At 43.4% G+C, this 19631-nt stretch overlaps 1 protein-coding gene across 1 annotated transcript; it reads left to right on the top strand.

Moving 5' to 3' along the window:
* Positions 1-1152: 1152 nt before the first annotated feature.
* On the top strand, positions 1153-19369 carry NTAQ1 (N-terminal glutamine amidase 1). Its single transcript, XM_036108372.2, has 6 exons — positions 1153-1403; positions 6049-6148; positions 7062-7112; positions 10525-10673; positions 11532-11656; positions 18671-19369. The coding sequence occupies exons 1-6, from the start codon at positions 1315-1317 to the stop codon at positions 18778-18780; spliced, it is 624 nt and encodes a 207-aa protein (XP_035964265.1). The 5' UTR covers positions 1153-1314; the 3' UTR covers positions 18781-19369.
* Positions 19370-19631: the final 262 nt, after the last annotated feature.

Raw genomic sequence — 19631 nt, 5'->3', positions numbered from 1 at the left:
TGGGAAGTACCCCTATCAGTTATATATGTTCATTACAAATATAAGACAATTCAGAAGGCTAATAAGTATAAAGTGAAAGTCCTTCATACCATTCATTCATCAGAGATAAACAGTTTTAATAATTTGGTTCCTTCCAGACTGCTGGCAAATATACGATTAACACAAAACGGATGCCATGGGGACTCTTTTTAAACTTTTTTAAAACTTACTCTATCAAGGGCGCCTGGGTGGCTCAGTCGTTAAGCATCTGCCTTCGGCTCAGGTCATGATCCCAGGGTCCTGGGATCCAGTCCTGCATCTGGCTCCCTGCTCAGCGGGGAGCCTGCTTCTCCCTCTACCTCTCTCTCTGTCTCTTATGAATAAATAAATGAAATCTTAAAAAAAAAACTTACTCTGTCAAGGAATCACTGTATCTTTCTCAGTCAACACAATTCTATTAAAGACATGTTACAACATGGTGAGATTTGGGGTTGCTATCCCTCTATAAAACCGTCCGATGCGGACGTATTTGGAATTAACTCCCCCCTTGCCCTGGGTTCTAGGGGCCTCTAGGATAAAACTGCTAAAGCTTCTTTTTTCACATACAAGATTCCCTCATTTCACTTGCACAAGTCGAGTCTTCCGCGTCCCGTCTGGTTCCTCCACAGCCAGCAACCCCAGCCCTGGCTTTGAAGAGGGTCTCAGACGCCTCCGGGAGACTCCCGAAGCGCCGTTCAGGGTCGGGCGGTTTACCAATTCCACGCCCTCCCGGGACTCCTTCAAGCCACCTGCGGGTGACCGCTGTCCTCCCCACCCTAACCCCATCCTCGCTCTTACCGCCGCCCAGAGCATGCCCGGCCCCGCCCTAGCGGACTCGAGCTCCGCCAGCACCGCCCCGCCATGGCTCCACCCACCTGCCTGGGTCCCGTCTACCCGGAATTACGCAATCCCCCTCGTCCAAGGCTCCGCCCACTGGAAGCCCACGCCGCTCACCTCCCCCCCCCACACCATCCGCCCACTTCGCCCTGGCTCCGGAACCTGCACGGCGCTTCCCGCCCGGGCTCCGCCCACCGGAATCTGCAAAATCCGCGCAGCCCGGGCTCCATCCAGCCGGAACTTGCGCCGCCCTCGTGGGCTCCGCGCGCCCGGAACCTGCGTCGTTCGCTCCGCCCAGACTCCGCCTACCCGGTCCCTGGCTCCAGCACCCGGGAACTGCACCAGCTGCCCGGGCTCCGCCCCGAGAACCCGCGCGGCCCGCCGAGCGCCGTCTCCTCCCCCGAAGCCTGGCCGCGGGGCTGGTGCAGTCGCTTCGCCTCAGGCCCAAGCCAGCGCGCCATGGAGGGGGATGCCCCCGCCGCTGCAGCCGCCCGCTACCAGCCGGCCAGCCCCCCGCGGGACGCCTGTGTCTACAACAGCTGCTACTGGTGAGGGGCGCGGGTGCAGCCCCCGGCGTCTCCCTGGCTCCTTGGGTCTCGGCGTCGCAGCCGGGCCCCGCCTCTTCTCAGCCCCTCCCTGGGGGCGCTCTGGGCCTCCACTGGCGGGTTTTCCCGCTTGTGGGATGAGGGAGCGGGAATGGCAGCCCTCGTCTCCTGAGTGGAGCGTAGGCATTTGGAGAGGGGGGGAGGGGCGGAACTCCCAGGGATGGTAGGGTCGGTGGTGCATTACTAATGCCCGGCGCTTTTCGCTTGGACATTTCTCAGCAGATCTCGGTGCTTGGGGGCCGGGAAGGGGAGTTGGAGGCGGAGGGTGGAGCGCGGAGAACCTTTGCAAATTACTCTGCTGAAGCCTTTGTGGTTTCACACTCATTTTAATTTTGAAAGAGAATGGAGGAACGGAGATTTTGCAAATAACTTTCCCAAGGTCATCAGCTAATAGCGACCAGGAATCCATTTCAGGCCTTCTTGTACCAGAAACCATCATGAACCACCATGTTGTCATTATCATGCCCATTACATTTACATAGCACTTGCTGTATGCCAAACATTGTTTTGATTCGCTTGTGTAAACGAATTCATTTGAGCCCCACAATTACCCTAGGAGGTAGGTATTTTTGTTATCCCCGTTTTTAAAGATGAGAACACTGAGGCACAGAGGGGTGCAACTAATTTGCCTTAAGGCCACATATCTTGTGAATGAAGAAATGGGGATTTACCTGTAGAGAGTTTGGCTCTGAAGTCTACACACTATACCCCTGTCCCAGGCCACCTGTGTGGCCAAATCACCCCTCCTGGAACCTTGGTCTTTTTCACTCCCACACCCGAGTAATGACTTCTTCCCCAACCTCCAGTTGCAAAAGAAACCTCAGGCCCATCTAAAACTTCCTCCTTTAGCTGGTCATCAAACCAGTGTCACCAAGAATTTAACATTTGTTCAGCTCTGACTGCCTGTCAGGGCAAGTGCCGAGTGTTTCCATCCATGGCTCGGAGATAGGTTCTATCATTTACCTCATTTTATTAGTGAAAAGAGGGAGCCACAGAGAGGCTGCGTTTAAGATCACACATCTAGCAAGAGGTGGTGCTGAAATTGGAACTTCTGTAGTATAGGAGTCCATGATTCTTAACGACTGCACTTTATTTCTCTTACCTCTCACGTAAATCCCCTTAGTTATTGTCCCTAATGTCCATTCATTGTTTTATTTATTCATTCGATAAATGTTTATGAGGCACTTGGACTGTGGGTGCACAATTGTAGGCACTTTGGGATACAACACAGGGTAGACAAATTCCCTATAAGATCTCATGGTTCATATGTTTTGGTTCAGGGAAAACAAGCAAAACCAAGTAAACCATGTTTGGTGTTAAGTGTTATGAGAAAATAAAGCAAGGTAAGGGATGGTGACTCATTTTTTCATGATGGATATTTAAGGAAGGCATTGTTGATAAAGTGGTATTTGAGCAGAGATCTGAATAAAAAAGGGTGGGAGCCTTGTGGATATTGGAGGAAGATCATTCTAGGCAGGGGAGCAGTGGTGCAAAGGCTCTGAGAAGGAAGTGTGCAGGAGTATTCTAGGAACAAGGTAGCTGGGACAGCTAGAGTGGAGTCATCTGGTGGAAGCATGGTAGGGAATAGACATCTCTTCAATAGATGGTCTCCCTTAAGTTCCTTCAGCCATGGGCCAGGCCCTCCTTGGCTGTCAGTGGCCTGTTCCAGTCCTTCCTTACAGGCCTCTGCCCAGATCTCTCCTATCCCCTCAGGTCCTGAACCTTAGCTGGCTTCACACTGCTGAAAGCCGTTCTAAATTCAAATGAACCCTAGAATCACCTGGGAGCTTGTAAAGCATGCAGATCTTAGGGTCCCACTCCACAGAGAGTCTGGATGTGTGAACAGTGCAGTGGAGGAGTCTTAGGCTCGTCCATTTATCACATTTTCAGGAATACAGTCACAGACAGTGAAGTCTGTCTCCTGAGCATAGCAGGTCCTTTCAGATCTGGTCACCATGTGTTTCTCCAGTCTCATTCTGAACCTGCCTTCTGTTCTAACCCAGGGCTTCTCCAGCCATGGCTTTATTGACATTTTGAGCATGCTAATGTGGGAGGCTGTCCTGTGTATTGTAGGGCATGTAGCAGCATCCCTTGCCTCTACTCACTAGATGCCTGTAGCATCCTCACCCAATTTGTGACAACCAAAAATGTCACCAGATAGTGCCAAATGTTCCCTGGGGGGCAAAATCGCCTCTAGTTGAGAACCAGTGTTCTGCCCTGTCTTAATCTATCAGGTACGTGCACCTTACTACGCTTGCTCCTGCAGGTTCTTATAACTTGAAATAAATGCCTCTTTTCTGCTTCTTTAGTCGGATGTTATTTATCTGTTCAGATCTAGCTGAAAGATAATAGTGGTAACTGGTATTTGTGTGGCACTAGGTGGTTTGCAGAGCATGTCTAATTCAATTGTAATTGTTTGTATTCTTTGAACAGTTGAGCACCTGCTATGTGTCAGGGATCCTTCCCTTCTGCATGCTTCTCTGACCTCAGCCCATCACCAGTAACCCTTGCAGAATCTTGACCTTAATGCTGCTTTGTTAGTCTTTCTGCTACAAAATAATCAACCAGTAGGTTGGAACATTATTATTACAATCCCCCTCTTTTTTTTTTTTTTTAAGATTTTATTTATTTATTTGAGAGAGAGAATGAGATAGAGAGAGCATGAGAGGGGGGAGGGTCAGAGGGAGAAGCAGACTCCCTGCTGAGCAGGGAGCCCGATGCGGGACTCGATCCTGGGACTCCAGGATCATGACCTGAGCCGAAGGCAGTCGCTTAACCAACTGAGCCACCCAGGCGCCCAATCCCCCTCTTTTTTAAAGAGGTGCTAGGACTCACACCAAATCTGAGGGTCTTCCTATCCCAACAGTAACTCCCAGCATTTCCAAGTATAAGCGCCCCCAACCCCCCCTTTTAAGTAGGCTCCATGCCCAGTGTGGAGCCCAACACAGGGCTTGAACTCACGATCCTGAGATCAAGACCTGAGCTGAGATCAAGATTTGGATGCTTAACTGACTGAGTCACCCAGGTGCCCCAAGGCCCCCCTTTTTTAAACATCAAATGTTTCTTGAGATCCTCCTATATGATATTAATTGTAGTTGTAAAAAATTGATAAAAAAGGACTACAGATTCAGTGACGCCTATGTTTAAGTTTTTTTTTCTCTTTGTAACATTCACACATACTTGAAAAATAATAGACAAAGTTTGTCCATCCACATATGTACTCAGCTTGCCAACAGTATTTGTGTACACTCGGATTCTCAAACTCTTCGTGTTAACTCTGCTCATCCTTGGGACTGGAGGAGGGGAACAAACAATGAGAAGCCACTGACCTATACCTCCTCCATCCTCCTGTGTCCCTCAAAATTAATGACTCTTCTATGCATCTTTTATGGCCTTCTCTGATGCTTATTTATGGATCTGTATGTCTCCTCTCACTGTCTGTGAGCTCTAATTTATCATTACATCCTCCAAGCACTTAGCATAGTGCTTTTACATCATAAGCTCTTGAAGATGTCTTTGATCAACTCCAGAATGTCTACAGGCTGGACAGAAAAATGTCTTCTGAAAACTTGGTCTTAGAACATCCAGGTTCCATGTTTGGAAATTAGGCTTTGACAGATTGAGTCACGAGTACGAACAGAGTGCTGATGCAGCTCATTTTGAACAAAGGTGAGGTGTGGCTCTTTAGAAAAAGATAAGAATCCAGAGGCTGAGCTGTGAATACTGCCAGCAATGATTGATTTTGCCTGTGTGGGAGTGTGCCTGTGGCTACCAGTGTGGCTTGGTTTGATGCACTGGGCATTGCTTTACTTAGGTGATTCTGACTACTGCTTTAAATATCTAAAGGCATGTCATAGAGAAAAGGAGATTCACCTGGGGTAGAAGTATAGGAAGATGGATTTCAGTTCAGTATGAGAAAGGACTTCCTAAAAGTCAGAACCTCTTTTGTACCAGAGGGATGCAGGGAATCCCACTTAGAGTCTCCCTCCAAAAGAATTCCTCGGCATATCGTGTAACTGCTCCCCGGTCTTTTCCAGCCAGAAGCCCTCCTCCCCAACACACTCATCCTGCCCCATTCCTAAGGGGAGCAGTGAACCAATATTAACTAAGATTTGTCAAGTATTTGATTATCCCCATTTTACGCATTGATTATCCCCATTGATTTGTCAAGTATATGATTATCCCCATTTTACGCATGAGAAAAGCAGATACTCAGGTCAGGATGTTCAAAGCTTCTTACCTCATAAGTGGCTGAGTTAGAATTCCAGCTGTATCTCAAGTCCCTGGATCCAAAACTTAGGGAGTATTGATGTAGCATCTTATCAGTTATAAAATGCCTCCATGTGCAAGCACTGCTGGGGCAGGTAGCGAGCATTCTGTTTGGAGAGAGGTCGGCACACGGTATAAATTGGGTCACACCTTGTTGGGGATGTTTTAGAAGAGGGTCAAACATCAGTCAGTTATTCGATGAGGTGGTGTTTAAAATCTCTTCCAACTTTTTTATGTCTTCATCACTCTTCTGTTCAAATTTGAAAGACACAGAGCACTATTGCTTAATTGTGCTGATTAAACTATTATTTTATTTCAGTGAAGAAAATATTTGGAAGCTCTGTGAATACATCAAAAACCATGACCAGTATCCTTTAGAAGAGTGTTATGCTGTCTTCATATCTAATGAGAGGAAGATGGTAAGTTGGTGAGTGGTTGCAGAAAGAGAACAAGAGATTTATGGTGACAATAGGAACTAAATATAGTATGGGGTCAGCACTGTCCCAAAATGTGCTTTATAAAATACAGCAACATTTTAAAGTTTATTTTTGAATGAGTTTTTTTTTTTTTCCTTTCAGGGCACAGTTGAGTTAGAAAAGTTTAGTCCCTTATTTGTAGGTCAAGAAATAGATGACGGTATACACAGATTAAGTCCCTTCTCTTTAGGTATTAAGTTAGAGGTTTTTAAATTGCTTAGGCTAGAGCCACATACTCTCAGGTTTGAAGTAAAGATGTTTTTGTCTCTGGAGTTTAAATAAAATTATGGTAAATTTACATGAAGTATTAAAAAAGCAAGCCTTTAAAAAAAAGTAAGCCCTTAATATTTTGTAAAGCACTTTAAAAAAATATTTAAAGATTTATATTTTTAAGTAATCCCTACATCCAGTGTGGGGCTTGAACTCACAACCCCAAGGTCAAGAGTCACACATGCTACCAAATGAGCCAGCCTGGCACCCTGGGAAGCACTTTTGTAAGCATCATTTCATTTGATGCTAATGGAAACACGGTAAAGTAGGCAGGCTTCAGACAACTATCTCCATTTTATAGATTAAGAAATAGAGGCTCAGGGAGGTCCCACAAATAATGTAGGAAAGCAAGACTTGAATCTTCCGGGCCTTCTGACTCCCTGTTGAGGTCTCTTTCTACTCTCGAAAGAACATCAGATAATTTTTGCGTTTTCATTGTTAAGAACACTTGGAAGGATTTAGATTTCTTCTTCATTCACCTTGATTGTTGGTTGCTTAGAAATATTTTATATTTTTGTATTGCTTTAAAGAATGTAGTAGTGGTATAACTGAAGTTGTGCCTTATGAAATTGATTATATTTTGTAGATACCTATCTGGAAACAACAGGCAAGACCTGGAGATGGACCTGTGATCTGGGTAAGATGATCAATTCAGAGAGCTTCTGGTGCATTAGTACTTGTAATTCCTGAGTGGTCTCTATGTTTTGTTAAAGCAGAAGTGGTTAGAGCAGTAGAGAAAGGCTATGATAATTATTGATAATTGACCTCTTGGGAATAGATGTTAGTTTGTCTAGGGTAGTACTTACAGACACGTTTTCATTTAATTTTATTATTACAGGAAAGATTTTATTTTCTTAATTATTATTTTTTTTAGTGAGCTCTACGCCCAATGTGGGGTTCGAACTCATGACCCCAGAATCAAGCTTTACATGCTCTACCGACTGATCCAGCCAGGTGCCCCATATAGGAAAGATTTTAAATAGCTGATGTGGCAGATATATTTGTGATCTCCTAGGCTGTTATCCATTTAACACTGGAAGGAACTTCAGCAATATCTAGTCCAGCTGCATATTAGAATTATCTGGATATCATGTTAAAAGTAGAGGTTTCTGATTTAGTTGATTTAGAGAAGGTTCAGGAGTTAGTGTTCTTAGCACACTTGTGAGTAACCATGACTAGCATTGGAAAAACCTGGATCTACTGCAGCCCTTCCATTTTTCAGGTGAAGAAACAAGCCCCGAAGAAGAGTGAGAAGCTCGAAGTTATCTAGCTGATCAATGGCAGGACTGGGTCTCAGCCTGGGGTCCTTTCTAGTACACATCTAGGTGTCGCCTTAACCTGTCCCTCTGAAGAATTGTTTATGCTAATAACATGAAGATAAATTTAAAGAAAAACTCCATTCATGATACTGTAACCAGCATCTATTTCTGATACTTGTTTAAAATAAGGTATCATTTGAATTGGTTTCATCCATTTATTTAACCTATATTTAAATAGACTAAAATCCCTGGCCTCACAGAGCTCACATTCTTGCCTCCTTTACCAGCAGGTGATTTGCTGTGCTAATATTAAAGCCCAAACCCAGTTTTGGAGTTAAGTCCCAGTCCTCCCATTGGTGGCTTTATGAACTGGACATGTTATTTATCTTATCTTCAGTGTCCTCCTCTGGCCAGTTGCGAGTCTTAAGTGACATAATGCGTGGGAGGCATTATTCTGGTACCTGGTACAGTGTCTGGTACTGGTGCTCAAGCTTTTCTTGTTAGCAACAATAGCTACGTAACCCTTGTTGCAGACTGTCCATGTGCCCTAGAAGTCATCCCTGTTGCTGAACCACTCAGCTGACTTTGCGTCATGGTCTTTCTTCTCGTTTTAGAGAAACTTGCAGGGAAAGGACCTGTAGTCATGTCCCCCTTATACAGCATCTCATGGCACCCCAGAATGAGATTCCTGTTACGAGAAGTCCCCCCACACCCTCTGGCAAATGTATCTTTGCCTCACTGCTGTCCTGTTGTAGGAAATCAGTACCCCGATGGGTAGAGACACCTAGTCCCAAGAAGCTGATCGCCTTCTAGGTGGGTTTCCCTCCCCCTAGCCCAACTTGGTCTCGTCCAGGCATCTGGGTAGGTGCTGAACCCAACTCAGAGAGTGAGGCTGCAGCTTGATCTGTATTCCTTGACTCCACATCTGTGCTATAAAGGCGACTTGGAGTTGAGGCCTGCTTTCCCTCTCCAGTTCACCAGCCATCTGGGATGTGGGGGTATGGACCCAAACTAACCGGGAGGTTGTGGATATTCATTACTTATGTGTTTTCCACAAGTTGTGCTTTCTTCCCGGAACACACTCCCCTCAGGCAGGACTCAGCCGTGGCAGCCTTTCCTCAGTGACATGTTCCTTGGCTTTTGGGCCCCACTCCTCTCCATTTCTGGCTTGGCTTTTAAAAAGTGTTTACGTACGTAATCTCCTTAATTGTCCCAGCAGCAGTCTGTGGAAGGGGAGGGGCCAAGGTTTGACCTGAAGGCCCTCACCTGTAGCCTCCTGCTCTTTGTCACCCTCACGCTGTCCGCAGCACTTGACTGGTCCCCACTCTCTGCTCCGCAAGCTCCTCGAGGGTCAGGACTTTCCTTTCTCATCTTTGCATCTTTACTTCAGTTACACAGTTTCTCACAGACAATAGAGAGTATGCACTTCAAAGCCGCTGGAATAGGAGGGAGATGATGTCAAGAGAGAAACAGGTTTTGGATGAGGCAGAGACTGGAGACTCCTGGAGAGAGCCAGCACGCAAGGGATGGTTGCGGGGGGAGAGGTGGAAAGCTTGCTGCGGAAGGATGGGAATAACACGGACGCACCCAGTGGAAGGGGGGCCGCTCTCACTTTATTTATCTGGAGGGTAGCATGCATTAAGGGGAGTGCAGGGCATAACAATCCATTTCTGATGCTATTTCTGCCTTACGAAGATAGCACTGGAGCCAAAAGAAGCTCTTTAGGCTTTGATGGCAGAGCATCTCCAGTCTTAATTAATCACCTTCCTCCCATCGTAGGGTTGATGAAACCATGTTTGAGAAAGTGCTCTGTAAGCTCTGAAGTACTAGAAGTATAAGGTGGTGGGACTAATGCGGTACTAATGTGAGCCTTTTATCTCTCAGTCCTGTTCTCTGTGAGAGCGCCTTTCTTCCGAGGGACTCAGAGCATCTGACTGCCCTCATGCCCCTTCATAACTTCCTTCCGGTCCCTTCTAGCCATTAGCTGGTGTTGGGCAGTGCCCAGTGTCGGGGACTGAGTGGTGCGTCCCAGCCGAGCCGCACAGGGGACACTGTCTTCATCTTTTCTCCTTAATGGCTACAGACTGGGGTTGGCCTATTTAACAGCAACAACACTTTAAAGTTCTTCTTTCACATTGCAGGCTCGCCCAAGCAATCCCCTTTGTTAATACTTGGAGGGTATCCTTGCACCTTTTCCTCTGTATTCATATGCATGCATGTGTACTTTAGAATGCACATGTGTGTCTTTGTATACACATAGCTTTTAAAAAAATAATATATAGTACATATTTTGCAATTTACTTTTCCCATCCAACTATGTAACAAATCCGTTTTTCCATTTTCTGCATAAATTTACCTAAGTTTTTTTTCTTTTTTTTTTTTTTTTTGGTGGCTGCATTGTGGTTTATTTCTCTCATGGTGGGCTTTTGGTTGTTTCTGAATTTTCACTATTGTAACCAGTGCTGCAGAGATTTTCTTTGTATGTATATACCTTTACATGCGTATGGCCATTTTTTTCTGTAGGATGGGTTCCTAGAGGTAAAATTGCTAGGTCAAAGGGTATACATTTAATGTATATGAACATTTCCACTACTTATTTAAGTGTTCCCTGTCACTGGACACTTAGTCTTTTTTGGGGGTTTTGTGTTTGCTTTGTTTTATTTTGCTATTTTAAGAAGGGTTGTATTAGTCTTGTATTCATTGTTAATGATTATATATGAGTTATTACTGTGACCTTGGAATTCACCATCATGAAGTAACTTGGTTAACCTCAGCAACTTTTACTTCTAGGATTACCATGTTGTCCTGCTTCATGTTTCAAGTGGAGGACAGAGCTTCATTTATGATCTTGACACTGTGCTGCCATTTCCCTGTCCATTTGACACTTACGTGGAAGATGCCTTTAAGTCTGACGAGGACATCCATCCACAGTTTAGAAGGTGAGGAGATTCAGGATGGATTTACCTATTTCTGAAGTTAGACCTTGACAGTTATACAGAGAGTTTGTGTGAGTGTGTGTGTGTGTGTATGTGATTTTCTATTTTTTTGCCATTTGTTTTGCAAAGATCACTTGATTTGGCATCACCATTGAGTTGATATTTAAAAATGATGTCCTATACAGAAGATTCAAAATATTTTGAAGTTTTAAGAGTTGTCCAACATAGGGCGCCTGGGTGGCTCAGATGGTTAAGCGTCTGCCTTCGGCTCAGGTCATGATCCCAGAGTCCTGGGATCGAGTCCCGCATCGGGCTCTCTGCTCCTTGGGAGCCTGCTTCTCCCTCTGCACCTCTCTCTCTCTGTCTCTCATGAATAAATAAATAAAATCTTAAAAAAAAAAAAAAAAAAAAAAGAGTTGTCCAACATATAAAAGTTGGCATTCTTTTAAAAATGTGTGTGATGAGATCCCAAATGTTTTCTGAAAGCCATTTTGGGGATTTCTGTCATATATGTATATGTGGGTGGGTGGGTGGGTGTGTGGGTTGTGACCTTAATGATGAGAAAATTGAGGGGTCTGTGATGGCAGGACCTGAACATTATGCCCTTTATGCCTGAAACACAATTGAGTAAATAAAGGCACCTGGATATATTTCTGTGCCTGTGTAGCTTTGGATTTCAGCTGATCCTTTCTCAAGGTTTCTTTAACAGGTGACAGCTGCATAGATATTTGTGTATTACTAATAGTACAAAAATGCCTGGGTACTTTTGTGTATGTCATAGAAAATGAGTCTGTGTAAAAATTGAGTGGGAATTTTACTATGAAACCTTCCTAATGTAAATGAATGTTGCCTTATCTGCAGGAAATTTAGAGTGATCCGTGCAGATTCGTATTTGAAGAACTTTGCTTCTGACCGATCTCACATGAAAGATTCCAGTGGGAACTGGAGAGAACCTCCTCCATCATATCCCTGCATTGAAACTGGAGGTGAGCCAAAGATGCCTTTCATAGAGGTTTCTGATCACCGTGCAGATCAGCATTGCCTCTTAACCAGGGACAAGAAGTGTGTGTTATTCTTTGTATGAAACTCCCTGAGTCGTAAGAAGGTAAGAGGGAGCACAGATGTGCGTATTTATTAGGTTCAGAAATTGAGGCACAGAGAACAGGACTGGAAAGCGTAAGAGCTCGCAGGGAGGGGAGGTGTTCAGGAGCAGAACCACGAGAGCTGCACGCCGCCTTGCACACTGCCGGGGTGTTGTACCTCCTGCTGGGACACGGCCTCAGGAGGTCTGCGCACTTGGGTCATTTAACAGTGGGACAAGTAGCACCTTGCCATGGTGGGGTTTCGTGTGAGGGTGAAAGTCCCTAGGGCATCCTTGCGATATGTGAAATGTCATTTCCCTGGCTGTGTGATAAAATCTGCATTAGAAGGAAGTGAGATCTAGCAGGTTTTATTGTACCACTCATCACATTTATGTGCTTTTAGGCATCAGTCCAATTAATTTCTGAGATTTAAGTAGATAAAGAGTTCTTCACCCTATTACTATTGTTTGGCATTCACACGAGCTTGAAACGTTATTGATGATTGTAAGTAATTCTCAATGTTTGCCATTTCTTGGTGAGGTCATCCCGTCGTGGGGATGGGACCTTCTGTGTGAAAGTGCTCTGTAAGCTATACAACATACCAGAAAAATAGGACAGTGACATTCAGAGTTGAGCAAGGAAGAAAATAAATATATTTGGTGTATTTGAAAACTGAAAGAGGATTCAAACTGATTTTTGAGGCTCTCTCTGAAAAACTGTCTCTCATGATTTTAAACATTTATATTGGAGTTGCTTTTGGGTCTGCCAGCCTGCTTGCTAGCCTCAGCGTTAGCATTGGGGACAGCTCCTAGGTTAGGAGGGGGTGTCATAGATCTTCCTTTTAGTCTCAGGCAACCTGCCGTATAGGGTGTGGCCTGGGACAGTGTGCTTTCAGCCACCCAGCATTTCTCTTTCAGACGTGAGCACCCAGCACAGAGCCTAGCACATAGTAAGCACTCAGTAAACACCAGCCTGTCAGCCCGGATCCTCTTTGAGTCATTCCTTTTGGTTTTGATGACTAATGCCCAGTAGATGCTATTTTGTGCCAGGCTTTGGTGCCAGCCGCTTTACATAGTAGTTTAATAGAATTTTTACCACAGCTCAGGCAAGCGTTATTTTCCACATTTGATAGATGTGTAAAGTGAGGTGCATGAAGATTAAGCCCTTTGCTTCGGATGCACAGCTAGGCAGGATGAGGAGGGGGCATGGTGGTGGTGGTTTCTGCCTTGTGTGTGGTTTAGTTAATCAGGGACCTCCTGAACTTAGATCGAAACTAAAAGGAATCTGCTCTGAAGTGTGGAGTGAACATATGGGTCTCCCATGTCATAATTTAACGACACTGTAATGTTCTCTTGTGGTAAACTCAGTACTTCAAATGCTGTGTTTATCAAAGGAATATATTTGAAGTTAGGATAAGTGAGAATTACTTTTAGCTAATTAGTAGTGTTTTATAAAAAAATAAAAAAGGTTAAAAAAAGAAAAAAATGGTTCAAGAAAAATATTGAACCCTAATGCCTGTTTCAGGTACTTTAATAGCACTTCCCTCCATCCCCTGCATTCAGTGGTGGGATTGACTCTTAGGGCTTGAATTTAGTACATTTGATATGTTGACCATTAGGATTATATGATTAATAATTTTGGTGGCCATATGTCTGCAAGACCACTCTTTTCAGTTCAGCATTTAGTGTATTTTTATTTTTTTAAAGATTTTATTTATTTATTTGACAGAGAGAATGAGAGAGAGAGCACATGAGAGGGGGGAGGGTCAGAGGGAGAAGCAGACTCCCTGCCGAGCAGGGAGTCCGATGCGGGACTCGATCCCGGGACTCCAGGATCATGACCTGAGCTGAAGGCAGTCGCTTAACCAACTGAGCCACCCAGGCGCCCAGCATTTAGTGTATTTTAAAGAAAGGAACTATTTTTTTTTTTTCCCCGATGAGAAGGAAACTGAAATTTATAGTCGTATCACCTTGCCCTGAAGAGTCAGTTCCAGCACTAGCCACTGATGGCTCAGTTTTTAAAGACACTTCCTAAGTCTTGGGCTGAATTATAGAGCACACCAAATTTCCCCCTCTTTCTGAGTCCTTTCCTGCCTCTTGTCCGCATATACCTCCGATCTTCTTGCTTCCTAATGTCTAGTAACACTGGCTGATTTGAGCCAAGCTGGAGGATCAGTGTTAGGTAAACAGAAATGTTATAGTGCCTCATGGGGGAGATTAGAAGAGACAGATGTTTATTTATTATACCTTGATCTCTAAAAAAAATTTTCTTTATATTTTGTGTTTAATACATTGATCTTTTTACATAATGAATGGCTACAGATAGTAATCAGTTTTTAATTAATTACATTAAAAAGTCTTAACAAAACAGAAAAGGGGGGGTGCCTTAGAAAACAAATATTGTATTTCAAAAGCTGAGATTTCTTTTAAAAGCAGTTTGTTAAAAATTTTTGCAGACTTTTACTGGCCTCTGTAGAGTGTGGCATCCACCCCCCCAGGTCAGTAGGAGCTGCCACCCCCTCTTCCTGACAGGTGCCTGTCTTCCCTTTGTTTCCGGTTACGGGGCAATCCAGCATTCCCAGCTCTCTGATGACTTCAACAAAAGTTCTGTGTTTGCTGATTACCTAGCTTTTTTGTTAGAAGGGTGTTAGCAACTCTGTTTCTAGTTCTCTATATTCTCTGTGCTTATCTGCATTTTTGAAAGAGACAGTTGTGGGGTCACGGTCACGTAAGCTAGGCTTACATGTTTCTGCTTTCAGTTGTTTAAAGATGTCTCTCGTTTTCTGCTTGGGTGGGCTCTGATCTTGTACTTGTTTCTCTGAATGCTTCCCGCTCTCAATATTTTTAAACGTTTTTTTCTTTGTCACTAGTTCTTAGCATTTTGATTAGGATGGATTGTAGTGTAGTTTCCTTTAGGTTTATTCCACTTGAGGCTTGTTAAGATCCTGAGATTGGTGGATTTATAGTTTTCATCAAATTTGAAAACTTTTGGCCATTATTTCCTTGCACATTTTTTTCTGACCACCGACCCTCTTTTAAATTCTTGTCCTTCAGCTACACATGTGTTAGATGGCTTGATATTATTCCTGTAGGTCAGTGATGTTCTTTTTTTTCAGACTTTTTCTGTACATGCTTAATTTTGAATAATTTTTTTTTTTTTTTTTAAGATTTTATTTATTTATTTGACAGAGAGAGAGCGAGAGAGGGAACACAAGCAGGGGAGTGGGAGAGGGAGAAGCAGGCTTCCCGCGGAGCAGGGAGCCCGATGTGGGGTTTGATCCCAGGACCCTGGGATCATGACCTGAGCCGAAGGCAGACGCTTAATGACTGAGCCACCCAGGCGCCCTGAATAATTCTTTTATCTTGTCTGTAAATTCATTGCTCTTGTCTTCTGCATTCACTAATTTGTTGTTAATCTCATCCAGCACATTTTTTTAAATTTTATATATTTTATTTTTTTATGTCTAGAAATTCCATTTTGGACTGATTTAATGTCTTTCATTTCTCTCTCTCTTCATCATGCTCATGTTTTTCTCTACCCTTTTGAACATATGGGGCATGTTTATAATAGCTGCTCCTTGTCTGCTAGTTCCATTATTTCTGTCATTTTAGTCCATTTCTGTTGATTGAAATTTCCCCTGGTTTGGGGTCATATTTTCCTGTTTCTTTGTGTGATTTGTAAAATTTGGTTGGAGGCTGGACTTTGAATTTATGTTGTCAGTTGCTGGGTCTTGAGGTGCTTTTTAAAAACAGTGTTGGCATGCAGTTAAATTACTGGGAGTCAGCTGGGTCCTTTCAGGGCTTGTTTTTAAGCTTTTTTAGTGCAGGTCCAGAGCAGCCTTTCATCTAGTGTTAATTTAGCCGCAGTGCTCTGGTGCAGCCCTTCTAAGGACTCTACCAAATGCTCGTGCCTTACAAGTTCTCTCTCCCTTGGCTGGGGGGACTGTGGAAGTTCTGGCAGTTATTAGATCGACTACATTCTGGTGCTTCTGTCCTGGCCCCGGGAGGTCAGTCCCAGCCAAAGACTTGGGTGTGTGTTGTGGTCAGGGTGGGTGGGGAGAGGTGTGGGGGTTCCGCTCTGCACCCCCCTCTCCTGTACTCTGCCCCCTAGGTCCAGCTGCCCGGGCCCTCCCGAACTTAGATGTTTGTCTTCTCACCTCAGGAAGACTGCCACGCTAGGTGTGTTCCCCTCTGTGTGCTGGGCTCTGGACACTGCCCCCGAGGCCAGTAAGCTGGAGGGATCCAAGGGCTTCCCTTATTTGTTTCTACTTTCTTAGGAATCCCAGGTGTGAGCTGCTTATTGTCCCAACGTCTGGAAAGAGTTGCTAAATATATTTGCACGGTTTTCTATAGGTTTATGGTGGAAGTGCAGTTTCTGTAACAATTTTTTGATGGGCAGATACAGCAACATGTACATACTTAAAAATTTTTTTTAGTGTGGAGAATTTAAATCATATACCAAACTAGACAAAATAGTATGTCAGACTTTCAACAGTTATCAGTTCATGGCCAGTCAATTCATTTGTATCCCATCCACTTTCCCCCTTCTCGTATTATTATTATTATTATTTTTAAAGATTTTATTTATTTATTTGACAGAGAGACACAGCGAGAGAGGGAACACAAGCAGGGGGAGTGGGAGAGGGAGAAGCAGGCTTCCAGCTGAGCAGGGAGCCCGATGCGGGGCTTGATCCCAGGACCCTGGGATCATGACCCGAGCCGAAGGCAGACACTTAACGACTGAGCCACCCAGGCGCCCCTTGTATTATTTTGAAGCCAATCCCAGATACTATGTCATTTCAACTCTAAATATTTCAGTATGGATCTCTAAAATATAAGGCTTTCTTTTTTTTTTTTTTAAATATGACCATTGTACCATTATTACATCTAAAAAAGTTAACAGTAATTCTTTAAAATCATCATATAGCTCTCTAGCCAGTGTTCACATTCACAGTTATAAAGTCATAAAGTCGGGGCACCTGGGTGGCTCAGTTGTTAAGCGTCTGCCTTCGGCTCAGGTCATGATCCCAGCGTCCTGGGATCGAGCCCCACATCGGGCTCCTTGCTCCGCGGGAAGCCTGCTTCTCCCTCTCCCACTCTCCCTGCTTGTGTTCCTGCTTTCACTGTGTCTCTCTCTGTCAAATAAATAAATAAAATCTTAAAAAAAGAAAAAAAGTCATAAAGTCATCATCCTTTTTTTTTTTTTAAAGATTTTATTTTTAAGTAATCTCTACACCCAGCATGGGGCTCTAACTCATGACCCCGAGATCAAGAGCCACATGCTCTACCGACTGAGCCAGCCAGGCGCCCCCATATCATCTTTTTTTTTGTACAGTTTGTTTTTTTGAATCAGTGTCCAAATGAAAGCCCTACATTGTGTTTGGTTATGTCTCCTAAGAGTCTTTTTTAATATATAGATTCCTTGCCCAACTCTTTTTTTCTTCTGTATTTGTTGAAGAAGCTGGGTCTGGGAGAAGCAGTCTGGATTTTGCTGATTGTATCTCTTTTGTAGCCTCTGAATTTCCTGTAATTGGCAGTTGAATCCAATAAATTGGCAGTTTGATTATTCATACTTTTTTTTGTTTTTAAAAATTTTATTTAAAATCAATTAATTAACATATAATGTATTATTAGGTTCAGAGGTAGTTGAGTGATTCATCAGTTGCATATAATACCCAGTGCTCATTCCATCAAGTGCCCTCCTTCATGCATTTTTTTTTTTTTTTTTTTTTTTAAGATTTTATTTATTTATTTGAGAGAGAGAGAATGAGAGAGAGCACATGAGAGGGGGGAGGGTCAGAGGGAGAAGCAGACTCCCTGCCGAGCAGGGAGCCCGATGCGGGACTCGATCCAGGGACTCCAGGATCATGACCTGAGCTGAAGGCAGTTGCTTAACCAACTGAGCCACCCAGGCGCCCTCCTTCATGCATTTTTAAGTTTTTTTTTTTTTATTTTTAATTTTAATTTTTATTTTTATTTTTTTTAAAGATTTTATTTATTTATTTGACAGAGAAAGACCCAGTGAGAGAGGGAACACAAGCAGGGGGAGTGGGAGAGGGAGAAGCAGGCTTCCCGCCGAGCAGGGAGCCCGATGTGGGGCTCGATCCCAGGACCCTGAGATCATGACCTGAGCCGAAGGCAGACGCTTAACGACTGAGCCACCCAGGTGCCCCCATTTTTAAGTTTTTATTTTGAAATAATTTTAGACTTCTGAGAAATTCGCTAAAACACTATTGAGCATTCCCATATACCTTTTACTCGGATTCCACTAATGTTGAATTTTATATAACCATAGTGTAATTATTGAAACCAAGAAAATGATGTACTTGATGTAAATATATTGATCCAGGGCACCTGGGAGGCTCAATCAGTTAAGCGTCTGCCTTCGGCTCGGGTCATGATCCCAGGGTCCTGGGATCGAGTCCCGCATCGGGCTCCCTGCTTGGCGGGGAGTCTGCTTCTCCCTCTCCTGCTCCCCCTGCTTGTGCTCTGTGTCAAATAAATAAATAAATATTAAAAAAAATATATATTGATCCAGTACTGTTGACTTACGGACCTTAATTAACTTTTGCAAGTCTTCCCACTAATTTCTTTTCTCTGGTCCAGAATCTACCCCATGACATTACATTTAGTTGTCCTGTCTCCTCAGTCCCCTGTAATCTCTGACAATTTCTTTTTTTTCCCTTTCCTTTTATAACTTTTACAGTTTTGAAGAGTACCGGTCAGTTATTTTGTAGAGTGTCCCCCCAGTTTGGGTTTGTGTGATGTTTTGTCATAATTAGATTGAGTTACATGTGTGAGACAAGAATACTGCAGAAGTGATATTGAACCCTTCTCCACTTGAACACTTTTCCCTACTTTTGGTCTCTGGGTTGTTTTATTGTGTTTTCAATGGACATTTCTTTCATGAATTTTTTAGATTCCAAAATGAACCTGAATGATTTTATCAGTATGGATCCTGAGGTAGGATGGGGAGCTGTCTACTCCCTGTCTGAATTCGTACATCGGTTTGGCAGTCAGAACTACTGAATTTGACATCTGGATGTAGAACCATGGAGAAATTCTAGGACATGAACAGTTCATCCCTTCATTGGGGACAGCAAACACTATGGTACATTTGGCTTGGAATTATATTTTCCTCTTTTAATTCAGTTGAGTTGAAACATGAGTGAACAAAAAAAATAAAAAAAAAAAAAACCACGATTTTTTTTTGGATATGTTAGGTTGAAACTTGATGTAGTGTATATTTGCTAAGATATTCCAACACTCATTTGTTAAAACATGTGATAACTTATGCCAGTAATTGCTTTTGTTATGATAAATGTGTGAACTTTGTTCTGGATGTTTTGTTTTTCTCCAGCTACACTGTAAGCTCCTTGAGGGCAAGACTGTGGCTCATTGCTCTGTGACTCCCTCATGCGCCTCAAAGTTGCCCATAAAATGTGTGCTGGTGATTGTACTGCTGCTTGAAGAGGGCTGGTACTGTGAGCTGAATCAGCAATAAGTATTAGTCTTTCTGGACTATTATGTTCTTAAGAAAAGATTGCAGCCCTCTCAGGCTTGAGTGTTATTTGGCCTATTTATATATGTTTTTTAAATAAAATTGATTTAAAAGTAATTTTGTTTTGAAGATTTTGTGTCACCCTTGATGATCTGAGATACCCAAGAATATCTTACTTGTAGATGGGAACCATTACTTTAAAATACATGTATCGATCTTCCTTCTTGAAGATGTTTTGGAAATTTGGCTTTCGTCATATAATTCCAAATAAAAGATGTTTGGCATGAAACCGGCATATACAGCGTTAACTCTCACGCATGTCTTCATGATTCTCCTGTAACAGCAATTTCTGAAAGCAAGGATGTCCAGGCTTTTGATC

Source organism: Halichoerus grypus, chromosome 5, assembly GCF_964656455.1.
Source record: "Halichoerus grypus chromosome 5, mHalGry1.hap1.1, whole genome shotgun sequence".
Lineage (NCBI taxonomy): Eukaryota > Metazoa > Chordata > Mammalia > Carnivora > Phocidae > Halichoerus > Halichoerus grypus.
Note: the sequence above shows the minus strand (reverse complement) of the source record. Positions and strands in the feature narration are given on the sequence as shown.

Excerpts from the sequence above, each read along its gene's own strand:
- NTAQ1 (XM_036108372.2), top strand. The coding sequence starts at position 1,315 with ATGGAGGGGGATGCCCCCGCCGCTGCAGCCGCCCGCTACCAGCCGGCC. Across the intron at positions 6,149-7,061 it reads TATCTAATGAGAGGAAGATG|ATACCTATCTGGAAACAACA; the intron begins GTAAGTTGGTGA and ends TATATTTTGTAG. Across the intron at positions 11,657-18,670 it reads TCCCTGCATTGAAACTGGAG|ATTCCAAAATGAACCTGAAT; the intron begins GTGAGCCAAAGA and ends TGAATTTTTTAG.